The sequence below is a fragment of the Papio anubis genome, chromosome 17 (genome assembly GCF_008728515.1).
Source record: "Papio anubis isolate 15944 chromosome 17, Panubis1.0, whole genome shotgun sequence".
In the NCBI taxonomy this organism is placed as follows: domain Eukaryota; kingdom Metazoa; phylum Chordata; class Mammalia; order Primates; family Cercopithecidae; genus Papio; species Papio anubis.
Genome location: NC_044992.1, coordinates 28,605,445 through 28,622,416, shown reverse-complemented (window position 1 = coordinate 28,622,416; position 16,972 = coordinate 28,605,445). Strand labels below are relative to the sequence as shown.

The window sequence follows — 16,972 nt, the reverse complement described above, 5'->3', positions numbered from 1 at the left end:
AATGGTTCTAGCTCAGTGTGGGACGCCAACGTATGTCATATATCGGCTGCGTCTCTGGTCCCTACGGCCCCTCTTCACGTGACAACTATTGTGGCTACTAGTCCAGGAGGCTCAGCCAGGTCCAGGGCCCACTCCAGCTGACCTCCGACCCCCTGAGGCCAACTGAGCCCTGGTCTTGGCGCTCCTGCCATCTCCCCCTGGAATCTCCCCATGCGCTTATCCACCCCCACCCCCATACAGACCCGGGGGGCTTTGATAACCTGGGGTCCTTTACTTCCACCCAGATGTCAGCCTCGCCTCAGGAACCGACTGAGACTTTGGTTCCATTCCTGGACACGGATCCAGCTGGAGAGCTGCCCCTGGGGCCAGAGAAGTTCGCTGCTGTACACCAGCATCTGAATGACAAGCTGACTTGCAAGAAAGGCTCCCAGAGTTGGTTCCAATGCCAGACTGGGATCAGAACCAGACGCTAGCTCGGCCTCTTCGCCTCAAAAGTAAGGTTCAAACTGTAGGTCTAGATCAGGCTGCAGATCATCAGGCATATGAAATACTTGTTCCACCTCTAGATAGTCAGAATTCAAAAGCAGTGAAGATAAGTGTTTTGCCCAAAAACCTGAAGAAAGATCTAGCTAAGCATCGGAGGCTTGCTAAGGTTTTTGTTGGAACTCCACACCGATTTATATCAAAACCTCAGCGTCAGAAACAAACTTTACAGGATGAGTATTTAGGTTCAAGTATGGATATACTATATCTGGGCAGCCTGCCTCCAGAACTCCAGGTGAACTCAGATGAGCCTCCAGGGCCCCCTGAGCAAGTTGGGCTCTCAATTCCATCTAGAGCCTGAAACTCAAAATCCAGAGGACAGATCCAGTCCTCTTCACTCCAGCAAAAAGCCCCAGTGCAGCTTCCACAGCTCCCTGAGGAGGAAGAACCTTCTTCAACCCAGCAGGAGGCCCCAGCTCTGCCTTCACAATCCCTTAAGGGGCTCCACTCTTCAACACAGCAGGAGGCCCCAGCACAGCAGCTGCCTGCCTCAGAAGAGACTGTAGCTCAGCCATCAATACATCATCAGGTAAATGTTCCATTAAAAGTTGGAGCGAAGCTCAGCACTCACACTTGCCCAATGTCACAGTTAAACCTGTGGATGTGGAGCTTACGATAATTCAAGAGCCAGGTAAGGAACTTACATCAAGCCAGGAACAAGCCACAGCTCAGCCTCCAGAGTACCCCGAGGAGGTGAACTCTTCCTAAACCCAATTAAATTCACCAGCTCAGATACCAGACCACCCTGAGAAGATGAAAACGTCTGTAACCCAGCAAGGAAATCCAGCTGAACCTCCAGTTCCTCCTGTGGAGGCTTAATCTTCTCCAGGTGAACAGGAGCAGCCAGCCTAGCCTTCTGAGTTTCCAGGGGAGGTTCTCAGATTCAGCAGGAGACCCCAGCGCAGCCTCCCAAGTCTCTGTGGAGAGTGCAGCTCAAACTCCACTGCATCTTGAGGTGACAGTTCAACCTCAGGGTAAGGATCAAGCTCATTTTACCTTGCCCAACATTACAGGTAAACCTGCCGATTTCAAGATTACCATAACTTCAGAGCCTAACAAGGAGGCAGAATCCTCCCAAGCCCAGCAGGAGGCCCTAACCCAGCCTCCAGAGGAGGTGGAACCTTCCGCAACCCAGAAGGAGACCCCAACTGAGCTCCCATGTCCTCCTGTGGAGGCTGAGCCTTCCCCCAGTGAGCAGGAGCAGCCAGCTCAGCCTTCAGAGTTTTCGGGGGAGGCTGAACCTTCTTAGACCCAGCAGGAGACCCCAGCTGAGCCTCAGAGTCCTCTATGGAGAGTACAGCTCAAACTACACTGAATCATGAGGTGACACTTCAGCCTCCTGTTGAGGATCAATCTCGTTATAACTTACCCAGTGTTACAGTTAAACCTGTAGATGTGGAGATTATCATAACCCCAGAGCCTGTTAAGGAGGCAGAATCTTCTCAAGCCCAGTAGTAGGCCCCAACCTAGCCTCCAGAGCAGATGGAACCCTTTGCAACCCAGGAGGAGACCCCAACTGAACTTCCAGGTCCTCCTGTGGAAGCTAACTCTTCCCCCAGTGAGCATTTGCAGCCAGTTCAGCCTTCTGAGTCTTCTGGGGAGGTTGAATCTTCTCCAGCCCACCAGACCCCAGCTCAGCCTCTGGAACATCACGAAGTAACAATTTCATCTCCAGGTCACTATCGAGCTCAGCATTCAGATTTGCCCAATGTCACTGTTAAGCCTCCAGTTATGCAGCTCATCATAGCAACAGAGCCTACTGCAGAGGTGGGAACTTCTCCAGTCCACCAGGAGGTTACTGCTCAGCTCTCAGGGCCAGTTAATTATGTGGAACCTTCCACTACCAAGCACGGGGGCCCAACTCTGCCTCCATAGTAATCAGAAGATGACTTTACCAGTTCAACAGGAGACTTCAGTTCAATCTCCAGCTATTAAAGATGAGAACCTCTCTCCAGCCCAGCAGGAGGCTGCTGCTGAGTATCCACAGATGCCTGAGGAGGTTGAGTCTTCTCAACACAGCAATAGGCCCAAGCTCAGCCTTCAGAGATCCCTAATGAAATTGTAGCTAATCTCCAGCGCATCATGAGGTAACAGTTTCTCTAAGTCATGATCAAGTTCGGCCTCCAACATTGCACAATGACACTGTGAAACATGTGCATCACATGGTAACCATGACTCCAGAGTTCACCTAACAGGTTGAAATTTTAACCAAACACGGGGCCCCAGCTCAGTCCTCAATGTCCCCTTAGCAGTTTCAGCATTTGAAAGACCAGCAAGAAATGATTATTCAGCAGCCAAATACCCCTGAAAATGATGAACTTCCTCCAGTCCCTCAAGAGTCCACAACTCAGTCTCCAACTCGGCTCTCCTCAGACTTTGTAAGGTCATTGAATGATGAGATGGTATTTTTGCCTCTAGGTCTGTCTGTAATATTCAGAAACAATTCAACTTTCCCTAATACCACAGTTAAAAATATGGATATGGACCTCACCATACCTACAGAAGTCACTATGGAGGTTGAACCTTCCCCAGTCCAGCAGGACAATCCTATTCCCACTGAGTAGGCTGACTTTTCTCCAACCCAACATGATACCCCTTCCCCACCCCTGGATTCTCCTGAAAAGATTGAATCTCCATCACAGCACGAGGCCACAGCTCAGACCCCAGATTCCCCTAAAGGGGTGGAATTTTCTCCAGTCCAGCAAGAGTCCCCAGCTGAGGCACCAGAGCTCCCTAAGCAGGTTGAACCATCTGCAACCCAGCAGGAAGCCTCAAGTCATCCTCCAAAGTTCACTGCAGTGGTCAGTCCACCATAGCTGAAGATATCAGCTCAGCCATCAGCCACCTGAGAAGGTCAAACCATCTTCAGTCCTACAGCAGGCCTCAACTCAGCTTTTAGAGCCACCTGAAGAGGTACAATCCTCTCCAGTCCAGTAGGCAGTGCCTGCTCAGTCTTCAGAGCCCTATGGTGGTAGAATCTTCTTTGACACAGCAGATGGCCGCATCTTTGCCGCCAAATCTCCCTCAGGAGGTGGAACCATCTCTAACTCAGCAGGAGGGTCCAACTCAGACTTGAGAGCCCCCTATGGAGACAGAACCTTCTCCAGCTCAGCAGAAGGCCACAGTTCAGGCTCCAGAGCCTCCTAAGGAGGCAAAAACTTCAAGTCAGTAGATGGTCCCAGCTCAGCTTCCAGAGCCCCCTAAGGGAGTTGCAGTTCAACCTCTAATGCATTATGAGACGACAATTATAACAGCAAGCCAGGACCAAGCTCAGTATCCAGCATCACCCAGTGTCACATTTCAACCTTTACACATGGAGCTTACCATAACTCCAGAACCCGCTATGGAGGCTGAGCATTCTATAATGCTGAGGATGACTACAGCTCCTCCAAAACACCCTGAGGTGACCCTTCCACCTTCAGACCATGTGCAGGTTCAGCACAAACCTGAGGCCACAGTGCAACCTTTGGATCTGAAATTTACCACGAATCAACAACCTACTACAGAGGGTATATTTTCTCCAACCATGGAGAATTCAACCTAGCTTGCAGAGCAACCTATGGAGGTTGTAACTCAACCTCCAGCTCATTATGAGGTGACAGTTCCAGTACAAGGTCAGGATCAGGCTTGGCATTCAACACTGGCCAGTGTCACACTTCAACCTTTGGACCTGGGGCTTATCATCACTCTAGGATCCACTATAGAGGTTGAACTTTTCCAGCCATGCAGGAGACCCCAACTCAGCATCCTCAGGAAGTTATACCTTAACCTCCAGTATTTCAAGAGGTAACAATTTCAACACCAGGTCAGGATCAAGCTCAGCATTGAATATCACCCAGCATTACAGTTAAAACTCTGTACCTGGGACTTACCATAACTCCAGAACCCACTACAGAGGTTGAACATTCTACACCCCTGAAGAAGACTATAGTTCCTCCAAAGCACCCTGAGGTGACACTTCCACATCCACACCAGGTTCAGACTTGGCATTCAAACCTGACTCAAGTCACATTTCAACCTTTGGATCCGAAACTTACCTTAACTCCAGAATCCTCTATGGAGGTTGAACCTTCAACCATGCATAAAACCCCAAATCAGCCTCCAGAGCTAGTTAAGGAGGTTGTGGTTTTCCCTCCTGGGTATTATAATGAGATGTCTGTTCCAACACAAGGCCAGGATCAAGCTAAGCATCCAACATCAGCCAGTGTCACAGTTCAACCTTTGGAACTGAGGCTTACCATTACTCCAGAATTCACTACAAAGGTTGAACCTTCTAGAGCCATGATGACTACAGCTTCTCTGCCAAAGCTCCCTAAGGTGACACTTCCACCATGAGACAAGGGTCAATACTCAGCACTCAAACCAGACCCAAGTCACAGTTCAACTTTTGGACTTGGAACTTACCATAAGTATAGAACCTACTACAGGGGTGAACATTTTCCAATCACAGAGGAGACCACAACTCAGCCTTCAGACCTGGGGCTTGCCATAACTCTAGCCCTATATAGACATTGAGCATTCTACAGCCCTGGACAAGACTACAGCTCCACGTCCAGACCAGGTTCGGACTCAGCATCAAAACCTGACTAAAGTCAGAGGTCCACCTTTGAACTAGAACCTACTCAGGATTCATTGATTCAGTCTGAAAGTTACGCCCAAAATAAGGCTTTAACTGCACAAGAGGAACAGAAGGCCTCCACAAGCACCAACATATGTGAGTTCTGTACCTGCAGAGATGAGACACTGTCGTGTATTGATCTCAGCCCAAAGCAGAGGCTCCACCAAGTGCCTAGCCAGAACCCAGCACCTACAATGGCACCTTCACCATCTTGTAAGAATCACCTTTCCTCAATTGTTCTCTGTGTGCTGCCTAATATGGCAGTTTTTCCTGGAGGCCTTCCTGGGCCTTCTTTAATCTCATCAAACCACATGGACAACTGACTTTCTGCTTTCGCTTTTGCTTGTCATCTCTTCCTTCTCCTCATTCTCCTTTACTGTTAGGCCCTTCCTTCTCCTCATTCTCCTTTACTGTTAGGCCCCTTCTCTGGTCTTTTACTTGTGATTGCTCTTAATCCTTTTCTTATCCATTTTTCTTTATCCCCATCACATCATTGCTTAACTGCTGCTCTCCTCCTATTTGCACTTCACCCTCTTTACAGAACTCTGTCTCTCTCCCTGTCTCAGTGATAGTGTTCTTGGTGGTTAAGAGTGGATTCTGGAGCCAGGTTGCTGGGTTTGAACCCAGGTCTGTCATTTATTAACTTGGTTACCCTGAACAAGTTATTCTTCTCTGTGACTCAATTTCCTCATCTTTAAACTGGGGATTATGCTAGTTACCATTTCATAGGATTAGGTGAGTGAATACCTGTAATACTTGCATCAGTCCTTAGTATATGTAGGAGTGGTGACTGTTAACATTACTTAGCTCTTTAGTTATGTCCAGAACTCATCTTTGTCCCTGACTTTCTATATGTAGCACCCGTTTTGTGTCCAACCGAGGGACAAGTATGACACTATCTCCAGAACATGAAAACTATAGAAGACAATAAGCATAAAAATGGAGGTGTAAATAATAAAGTACTAAAACATAATGCAGACCATCAGTGCTAGAATTCACCAGAATCTGTGATCCTTGAGTTATGGAGGTCGGGGAAGCTGCATCAATAAACTAAAAATTTACCTGGGGCTTAAAGATTAGCTATAATTTGTTAAATAAGAAAAAATAGAAGTACAGTCTAGGCAAAGGCATGGTTACAGGTGTGGTCGAAGTTGAGTAGAATGGCCCAAGCTCAGCCTCCAGGGAACCCCGAGGAGGTGGACTCTTCCTCAACCCAATTAAAAGCCCCAGCTCAGATACCAGAGCGCCCTGAGGAGATTAAATCTTCAGCAACCCAGCAAGGGACTCTGGCTGAGCCTCCAGGTCCTCCTGTGGCAGCTGAACCTTCCTCCAGTAAGCAGGAGCAGCCAGCTCAGCCTTCTGAGTTTCCTGGGGAGGTTGAACCTTCTCAGACCCAGCAGGAGACCCCAGTTCAGCCTCCAGAGTCTTCTATGAAGAATACAGCTCAAACTCCACTGAATCATGGGTGACAATTTAACCTCAGGGTAAGGATGGAGCTCATTACACCTTGCCAAGCATTACAGTTAAACCTGTGGATGTACAGATTAGCATAACTTCAGAGCCTACCAAGGATAATGAATCTTCTCCAGTCCAGCAGGAGGCCCCAATCTACCCTCCAGAGGAGGTGAAAACTTCCGCAACCCAAGAGGAGGCCCCAACTGAGCCTCCATGTTCTCCTGTGGAGACTGATCCTTTTCTCGGTGAACATGAGCAGCCAGCTTAGCCTTCTGAGTCTCCTGGGAGGTTGAATTTTCTCCAACCTAGCAGGAGATTCCAGCTCAGCCTTGAAAACATTATGAGGTAACAGTTTCACCTCCAGGTCACCATCAAGCTCAGTCCTTAATGTCCCCTGAAAAGTTTAACCATTTGAAAGATGAGCAAGAGATTATCATTCAGCAGTTAACTACCCCTGAAAAGGATGAACTTTCTCCTCTTGCTCAAAAGCCCACAACTTGGTCTCCAGCTCAGCTCTCCTCAGACATTGTAAGTCCACTGAATGATGAGATGGAATTTTTCACCTGAAGATCTGTCTTCACTATTCAGAAATAATTCAACTTGGCCTAAAATCACAGTTAAAAATGTGAATATAGAGTTTACCATACCTACAGTAGTCACTACAGAGATTGAACCTTCTCCAGTCCAGCAGGACAACCCTCCTATTTCCAATGAGCAGACTGACTTTTCTCTAGCCCAGCCTAATTCCCCTTTCCTACCTCTGGAGTCTCCTGAAGAGAGTGAATCTTCAGCCCAGCAAGAGGCTACAGCTCAGACTCCAAATCCCCCTAAGGAGGTAAATCCTTCTCCAGTCCAGCAAGAGTTTCCAGCTGAGCTCAGCCATCAGAGCCACCTGAGAAGGTTGAACTATCTCCAGTCCTACAGCAGGCCCTAATTCAGCTTTTAGAGCCACTTAAAAAGGTAGAATCCTCTCCAGTCCAGCAGGCAGTCCCTGCTCAGTCTTCAGAGCCCTCTACTGTGGTAGAACCCTCTCCAGTCCAGCAGATAGCCCATCTTTGCCTCCACAGCTCCCTCAGCAAGTGGAACCCTCTCTAACTCAGCAAAACTTTCCAGTTCAGACTCCATACCCGCTGTGAAGGCAGAGCCTTCTCCAAACCAGCAGGAGGCCACAGTTCAGACTTCAGAGCCCCCCCCCCCCAAGAATATAGAACTTTCAAGCCAGCAGATGGTCCCAGGTCAGCTTCCAGAGCCACCTAAGCGGGTTGCAGCTCAACCTCCAATGCGTTATGAGATGACAGTTTCAACAGCAAGGCAGTACGAAGCTCAGTATCCAGTATCACCCAGTATCACATTTCAACCTTTAGACCTGGGGCTTACCATAACTCCAGTATCCACGAAGGAGGCTGAGCATTTGACAACCCTGAGGAAAACTGCATTCCTTCAAAACACCCTGAAGTGACGCTTCCAACTCCAGACCATGTGCAGGCTCAGCACACAAACCTAACTGAGGTCACAGTTTAACCTTTGGATCTGAAACTTACCACAACGCCACAACATACTACAGAGGATTTCCTCCAACCATGGAGAACTCAAATCAACTTCCAGAACCACCTACAGAGGTTGGAGCTCAACTTCCATCTCATTAAGCAGTGACAGTTCCAACACAAGGTCAGGATCAAGCTCAGCATTCAACACTGGCCAGTGTCACACTTCAACCTTTTGACCTGGGGTTTATCATCACTCCAGAATCCACTACAAAAATTGAACTTTCTCCAACCATGCAGGAGACCCCAACTCAGCCTCCTAAGGAAGTTGTACCCCAACCTCCAGTATATCAAGAGGTGACAGTTCCAACACCGGGTCAGGATCAAGCTCAGCATCCAATGTCACCCATCGTTACAGTTCAACCTCTGGACCTGGTGGACTTAGCATAACTCCAGAACCCACTACAGAGGTTGAACATTCTATACCCCTGAAGAAGACTGTAGTTCCTCTGAAGCACCCTGAGGTGACACTTCCACATCCACACCAGGTTCAGACTTTACATTCAAACCTGAGTCAAGTCACAGTTCAACCTTTGGGTCTGGAACTTACCTTAACTCTATGGAGGTTGAACCTTCTCCAACCATGCAGAAGACCCCAACTCGGCCTCCAGAGCTACCTAAGGAGTCTGTAGCTCAACCACCTGTGTATTGTTATCAGATACCCATTCCAACACCAAGCCAGGATCAAGCTCTGCCCTTCTACAGCTCTGAGGACTACAGCTCCTCCTCCAAAGCACCCTGAGGTGACACTTCCACCTCCAGACAAGAACCAGGCTCAGCATCAAAACCTGACTCAATTCACAGTTCAACCTTTGGACCTGGAGCTTACCATAACTACAGAACCTACTACAGAGGTTAAAACTTCTCCAACCATGGAGAAGACCTCAACTCAGCTTTCGGACCTGGGGCTCGCCCTAACTCCAGAACCCACTACAAAGACTGAGCATTCTACAGGCCTGGACAAGACTACAGCTCCATGACAAGACCAAGTTCAGACTTAGCATTGAAACCTGACTGAAGTCACACGTTCACCTTCTGAACTAGAACCTACTCAGAATTCACTGGTGCGGTCTGAAAGTTACACTCAAAAATAAGGCTTTAACTCCACAAGAGCAGCAGAAGGCCTCCACAAGCACCAACATATGTAAGCTCTGTACCTGCAGAGATGAGATGTATTGATCTCATCTGTCATGTATTGATCTCAGCCCAAAGCAGAGGTTCCACCAAGTGCCCATGCCAAAACCCAGCACCTACAATGGCACCTTCACCATCTTGTAAGAATCACCTTTCCTCAATTGTTCTCTGTGTCCTGCCTGACATGGCAGCTTTTTCCTGGAGGCCTTCCTGGGCCTTCTTTAATCTCACCAAACCACATGGACAACTGACTTTCTGCTTTTGCTTTTGCCTGTCATCTCTTCCTTCTCCTCATTCTCCTTTACTGTTAGGCCCCTTCTCTGGTCTTTTACTTGTGATTGCTCTAATCCTTTTCTTATCCATTTTTCTTTTTGAGATGGAGTCTCACTCTGTCGCCCAGGCTGGAGTGCAGTGGCGTGATCTCAGCTCACTGCAAGCTCTGCCTCCCGGGTTCATGCCATTCTCCTGCCTCAGCCTCCCGAGTAGCTGGGACTACAGGCGCCCGCCACCTTGCCCGGCTAGTTTTTTGTATTTTTTTCGTAGAGACGGGGTTTCACCGTGTTAGCCAGGATGGTCTCGATCTCCTGACCTTGTGATCCACCCGTCTCGGCCTCCCAAAGTGCTGGGATTACAGGCTTGAGCCACTGTGCCCGGCCTCCATTTTTCTTTATCCTCATCACATCATTGCTTAACTGCTGCTGTCCTCCTATTTGCACTTCACCCTCTTTACAGAACTCTGTCTCTCTCTCCATGTCAGTGATAGTGCTCTAGGTGGTTAAGAATGGATTCTGGAGCCAGGTTACTGGGTTTGAACCCAGGTCCGTCATTTGTTAGCTTGGTTACCCTGAACGAGTTATTCTCTGTGACTCAATTTCCTCATCTTTAAACTGGGGATTATGCTAGTTACCATTTCATAGGATTGTTGTGAGATTTGAGTGAATACATGTATTACTTACATCGGTGCCTACCATATGTGGGAGTGTTGGCTGCTAACATGATTACTCAGTCCTTTAGTTATGTCCAGAACTCATCTTCGTCCCTGACTTTCTATATGTAGCAGTTGTTTTGTGTCCAGCCCTGGCCCAAGTATGATACTGTCTTCAGAACATGAAAATGATAGGAAGGAAGAAAGAGAATAGGCATAAAAAGGAGGTATTATATAATGAAGTAATACAAGATAATGCAGACCATCAGTGCTAGAATTCACCGGAATCTGTCATCCTTGAGGTGTGGAGATCAGGGAAAGCTACATCAATAAGCTGAAACTTACTTGGGGCTTAAAGTGTAGCTATAATTTGTTTTTTTGTTTTGTTTTGTTTTGTTTTTGAGACGGAGTCTCGCTCTGTCACCTAGGCTGGAGTGCAGTGGTGCCATCTCGGCTCACCACAAGCTCCGCCTCCTGGGTTCACGCCATTCTCCTGCCTCAGCCTCCCGAGTAGCTGGGATTACAGGCACCCACCACTGCGCCCAGCTAATTTTTTGTACTTTTAGTAGAGACGGGGTTTCACCGTGGTCTTGATCTCCTGACCTTGTGATCCGCCCAACTCGGCCTCCCAAAGTGCTGGGACTACAGGCATGAGCCACCATGCCCGGCCTAATTTGTTAAATAGAAAACAAATGGGAGTACAGTCTGGGCAAAGGCATGGTTACAGGTATGGTCGAAATTTTGTAGACTAGGCTGCAGCTCAGCCTCCAGAGAATCCCGGGGAGGTGGACTCTTCCTCAACCCAATTAGAGGCCCCAGCTCAGACACCAGAGTGCCCTGAGGAGATGAAATATTTTGCCCTGAGCAAGGGACTCCAGCTGAGCCTCCAGGTCCTCCTGTGGAGGCTGAACCTTCCTCCAGAGAGCAGAAGCAGCCAGCTCAGCCTTCTGAGTTTTCTGGGGAGGTGGAATTTTCTCAGACCCAGGAGGAGACCCCAGCTCTGCCTCCAGAGTCTTCTATAGAGAGTGCAGCTCAAACTCCACTGAATCATGAGGTGACAGTTCAAACTTAGGTTGTGTATCAAGCTCATTATAACTTGTCAAACATTACAGTTAAACCTGCAGATGTAGAGATTAGCATAACTTCCAAGCCTACCAAGGACACTGACTCTTCTCCAGTCCAGCAGGAGGCCCCAAACCAGCATCCAGAGCAGATGTAACCTTCTGCAACCCAACAGGAGGCCACAACTGAGCCTCCAGGTCCTCCTGTGAAGGATGAACATTGAGCAGGAGCAGCCAGGTCTGCCTTCTGAGTCTTCTGGGGAAGTTGAATCCTCTCCAGCCTGCAGGAGACCCCAGCTCAGCCTCCAGAACATCATCAAGTAACAGTTCCACCTCCCGGTCACCATCAAGTTCAACACTGAGATTTGCCCAGTATCACTGTTAAGCCTCCAGTTACGAAGCTCACCATAGCAACAGAGCCTACTGTGGAGGTGAGAACTTCTCCAATCCATCAGGAGGCTACAGCTCAGCTCTCAGGGCCAGTTAATGATGTAGAACATTCCAACACCCAGCATGGGGGCATGCCTCTGCCTACAGAGTCATTAGAAGAGGCTGGCTCTTTACCAGTTCAACAGGAGACTTCGGTTGAATCTCCAGAACCCACTAAATATGAGAACCCCTCTCCAACACAGTAGGAGGCTGCAGGTGAGCATCCACAGACCCCTGAGTAGGTCGAGTCTTCTCCAACCCAGAAAGACGCCCCAGCTCAGCCTTCAGAGCTCCCTAATGAAGTTGTAGCTCAACCTCCAGAGCGTCATGGGGTAACAGTTTCTCCTATAAGTCATGATCAAGTTCAGCCTCCAACATTTCACCATGTCATTGTTAAGCCTGTGGATCACATGGTTACCATGACTCCAGAGTTCACCTATCAGGTTGAAATTTTAACTCAACACAGGGTCCCAGCTCAGTCTTTAATATCCCCTGAGCAGTTTAAACATTTGAAAGACCAGCAACAGATTATCATTCAGCAGCTAAATACCCCTGGAAATGATGAACTTCTGCCAAGTCTATCAAGACCCCACAACTCCGTCTCCAACTCAGCTCTCCTCAGACGTTGTAAGTTCATTTAATTGTAAGACGGTATTTTCACCTCTAGATCTCTCTTCCATATTCAGAAGTAGTTCAGCTTTGCCTAATACCACAGTTAAATATGTGAATATGGCCCCGGCGTGGCCGCTCACGCCTGTAATCCCAGAAATTTGAGAGGCCGAGGCGGGTGGATCACGAGGTCAGGAGATCGAGATCAACCTGGCTAACACGGTGAAACCCCGTCTCTACTAAAAATACAAAAAATTAGCCAGTCGTTGTCACAGGCACCTGTAGTCCCAGCTATTCAGGAGGCTGAGGCAGGAGAATGGCATGAACGCAGGAGGCAGAGCTTGCAGTGAACCGAGATGGCGCCACTACACTCCAGCCTGGGCGACAGAGCGAGACTCTGTCTCAAAAAAAAAAAAAAAAGTGAATATGGAGCTTACCATACCTACAGCAGTCACTATGGAGGCTGAACCTTCTCCAGTCCAGCAGGACAGCCCTCCTATTCCCACTGAGCAGGGTGACTCTCTAACCCCGCCTGATCCCTCTTCTGGATTCTCCTGTAAAGATTAAATCTCCAACCCAGCAAGCAGCCACAACTCAGATCCCAGATCCACCTAAAGAGGTAGAATCTTCTCCAGTTCAGCCTGAGTCCCCACCTGAGCCATCAGGCCCCCTTAAAGACGTTGAACCATCTGAAACCCAGCAGGAAGTCTCAGGTCATTTTCTGAAGTCCACTGAAGAGGTCAGTCTTCCACCACAGCTGGAGATACCAGCTCAGCCATCAGAGCCACCTGAGAAGGTCGAGCCATCTCCAGTCCTACAACTGGCCCAAACTCAGATTTTAAAGCCACCTAAAGAGGTAGAATCCTCTCCAGTCCAGCAGGCAGGCCCTGCTCAATCTTCAGAGGACCCTATGTTGGTAGAACTCTCTCTGACTCAGCAGGTGTCCCCATCTTTACAACCAGAGTTCCCTGAAGAGGTGGAACCATCTCTAACTCAGCAGGAGTTTCTAGCTCAGACCCCAGTGCCCCAAATGGAGGCAGAACCTTCTCCAGCCCAACAGGAGGCCACAGTTCAGGCTCCAGAGCCCCCCGAGGAGGTTGAACCTTCAAGCCAGCAGATGGTCCCAGCTCAGCTTCCAGAGCCACCTAAGGAGGTTGCAGGTCAACCTCCAATGCATTACGAGATGACAAAGACATGGCTACAGGTATGATCAGAATTTAGTAGTCCAATCTGGCTGCAAATAATTTTTTGAGGGAGCAATGAAAATATGATTATGTAGAACCTCTATTATCAGACATAGGAATTTGAAGGCCACACAGTGAGATATGGAAAGTCATTGAAAGTTTCCAAGCCAGAGAGATTAAATTATTAAATCAGGAGATTTTTTGATTTTTTTTTTTTTTTTTTTTTTTTTTTGAGACAAAGTCTCACTCTGTCGCCCAGGCTGGAGTGCAATGGTGTGATCTCGGCTCACTGCAACCTCTGCCTCCCAGGTTCAAGCGATTCTCCTGCCTCAGCCTCCCGAGTAGCTGGGACTACAGGCACTTGGCACCACGACTGGCTAATTTTTGTATTTTTAGTAGAGATGGTGTTTCACCATATTGGCCAGGCTGGTCTCAAACTCCTGACCTCATAATCTGCCCACCTCAGCCTCTCAAAGTGCTGGGATTACAGGCGTGAGCAACCGCACCTGGCCAGGAGGATTATTTTATTTTATTTTTTGCTTTATGTTCAAGTGTAGACAGGCAGAAGATTATTTCAGAATCCATATGTAGAGTGCTTTACAAGGGAAAGCTTAATTCAGGGCAACAAAATAGAAAGGTCTAGCAAAACCTAGGTGTAAAGTGAGAAGGGGTTAAGTCAGATCGGTTGTGATAGGAGTGGAAAGAAAAATCCTAGGATGTTTTCACAGAGAGCACTGAGTCCAAGCTTTGGTGTTACCTGGCATAGGGTTTCTTTCTTCTTGTTTGTTTATAATAATAAGTTTATGCCTATTTTTCTGTTGCGTTATCTATCGTTTTTGTCTTGATTTGTAGAAGGGGTTTGTTTAGACACATAAATGATTTTGGATAAAATACTTACATTCAAAGTAATTAACTGCCATTATCTGTCCAAGAGATTGGATAGATAGGAAGTTAAGCTTCGGGGAGATGCCTCGTCATTTGTGCCAGTGGCCCCACATTATTTCTTGATTAATTGTGCAAACTGGGGGAAGTTGCTCTCAGAAGCAGTGTGCAGGTGTGCTCTTTGAAATTCCAACATGGCATACCGTGACCAGGGCCAGAAAATGCAGAAGGTTGTAGTGCAGCCCATCAACCTCATCTTCAGATACTTACAAAATAGATTGTGGATTCAGGCGTGGCTCTATGAGCAAGTGAATATGTGGATAGAAGGCTGTATCATTGGTTTTAATGAGTATATGAACCTTGTATTAGATGATGCAGAAGAGATTCATTCTAAAACAAAGTCAAGAAAACAACTGGGTCGGATCATGCTAAAAGGAGATAATATTACTCTGCTATAAAGTGTCTCCAACTGAAAATGATCAATGAAGTGAGAAATTGTGGAGAAGGATACAGTTTGTTTTTAGATGTCCTTCGTCCAATATGAACATTTATTCATATTGTTTTGATTACCTTTATGTTATTACAAGATGGCAATAAATGCTGTGGGATTGTTTGTATTAAAACGTTTACATTGCTTCTTTAAAAAAATTGTGCAAACTGGGAAACTTATACTGCTGGAAATTAGAAAGCAGATGTTATTTTCTATATCTAAATATTTCCCACAAGGTTGCCATGATTCTTTTACTTATCCTGTTTTTTTCTTTTCCTACCTATTTAAGGATATAAATTGTGTTTCTTCGCAGACATTTGCAAGGAAACTATATTTCTTACATTGATGCAAATGTGTGGAAACATACAGTTGGACTGAGAAACTGCGAGTATATTCTCTCGAAATATGACAAAAAACTATCTGCATTGTAAGGTCCTTTTTGGTCCAGAATTTTGAGATTGGTACCTCTGAGAAAAGATATTTGCCCTCCATACCCCAAATCAACCTCTGTTGATTGCAATCCTATGGTTATTTTTAAATTAAATTTGGTACACTGTCTTTAAAATAAGAGGCAATTTAAATTTATTTTTTATTATACAAGTAATACATGGTTATATTCTTTTTCTTCTTCTTCTTCTTTTCTTTTTTAATCCCAGCACTTTGGGAGGCCAAGGCGGGCAGATCACGAGGTCAAGAGATTGGGACCATCCTGGCCAACATGGTGAAACCCCATCTCTACTAAAAATACAAAAAAATTAGCCGGGCATGGTGGTGCACACCTATCGTCCCAGCTACTCGGGAGGCTGAGGCAGGAGGATCCCTTGAACCCAGGAGGCAGAGGTTGCAGTGAATGAGATTGCATCACTGCACTCCAGCCTGGCAACAGAGCGAGACTCCATCTAAAAGAGAAAAAAGAATGGATCTCTAGAAATGGAATTGTTGCACTGCAGACTATGTAGATATGAAATTTTAATTGCCCTTAAAAATGTTGTGCCAACTTCCTCTGTCCTCAACAGAATATGACAGCATTCATTTCCCCACACCTTTTTACCACTGGGTATTCTCCAACTTTTTGTTGATGTTATGGGTGAATAAAAGGGATGCCATCTATATATCCATTTTTCTGATTACTCATGAATTTAATTAAATATCTTTATATATTTATTGAACATTTATGTTTCTTCTCTGAGTTTTATTTCCTTTGTTCATGTTCCTGTTGAATTGTTTCATCATTTTCTTATTGATTTATTAAAGGAATTAGTTTAGACAAATGATTTTGGGAAAAATGCTTACATTCAAAGTAACTGGCATTTTTCACAACAGTTTGTGTGTCACATCATTAGTTCAACTTATGTAGACAGGTCATACATGAGTTCTCCATTTAAAATAAAACGCATGACAATCATAGTAATCTAAAAAGACCACTTTAAAAGAGTTTTACCCTATCCTGAGTCTGATATCTTATTGATAAGAAAAAAAAAAAAAAAAGCTAGAACCGGACCGTTCTGTTTTCCAGCTCTAGAGGAGGGGTGGGATTCTGGGGCTTGTGTTCCGGACGGAGTCTTCTGAGAATAAGGAAGTTGTGGGAGATGGCTAGTAAGGGGGTGTGCACCCTTCATCCGGGATTTCAGGACCCTGCCTCCTTTCTAACACCAATTGCTCCTGCCTGGAGGAGGACACCTTTTGCTGCCTGGCCCAAGGAAGAAGGATATTGGATTGATGTGCCTCTGGCTTCTCCTAATGCCCTGTCCCAACCAAGAACTTGTAGGTAATTCCAGGGCATTTCTGACAGGGGAGAATTTGTAGAGCTGCTTCCACATTTTGAGCTACGGTTGTGGGTTTTTAAGTGATTTCTGTTCCACAATTTTTAGGGATTTGGTAGAGATCAGATGGGTAGAGACATAGCATGTTCTCAGTCGGCCAGCTTGAAATAGCACAACTTCTTAGAAAACAATTTTGTACCCTTATATCCTAGAGAAACTCAAGCAAAAGTGTTGTCAGGATACAAGTATAAGAATGTTCAAAGCAGCATTGTTTGTAATAATTAAAAACTAGAAAAATCTCAGTATCCATCCACAGTAGGTGAATTAATACATTG

General features: G+C 46.5%; 1 protein-coding gene and 2 pseudogenes across 2 annotated transcripts; all 3 read left to right on the top strand.

The window, feature by feature from the left end:
* Window positions 1-16: 16 nt before the first annotated feature.
* Window positions 17-4,377, top strand: LOC101026164 (leucine-rich repeat-containing protein 37B-like). Its single transcript, XM_031657482.1, is given in 4 exon segments — window positions 17-411; window positions 414-819; window positions 821-858; window positions 861-4,377. Coding segments are annotated over 4 exon segments (873 nt in total). The 5' UTR covers window positions 17-284; the 3' UTR covers window positions 1,163-4,377.
* Window positions 4,375-12,375, top strand: LOC103878738 (annotated as a pseudogene).
* A 1,578-nt stretch (window positions 12,376-13,953) lies between these two features.
* Window positions 13,954-15,007, top strand: LOC108582626 (annotated as a pseudogene). The gene has a single exon (XR_004179396.1). The product of XR_004179396.1 is annotated as a small nuclear ribonucleoprotein E pseudogene (transcript).
* The last annotated feature ends 1,965 nt before the right edge of the window (window positions 15,008-16,972 follow it).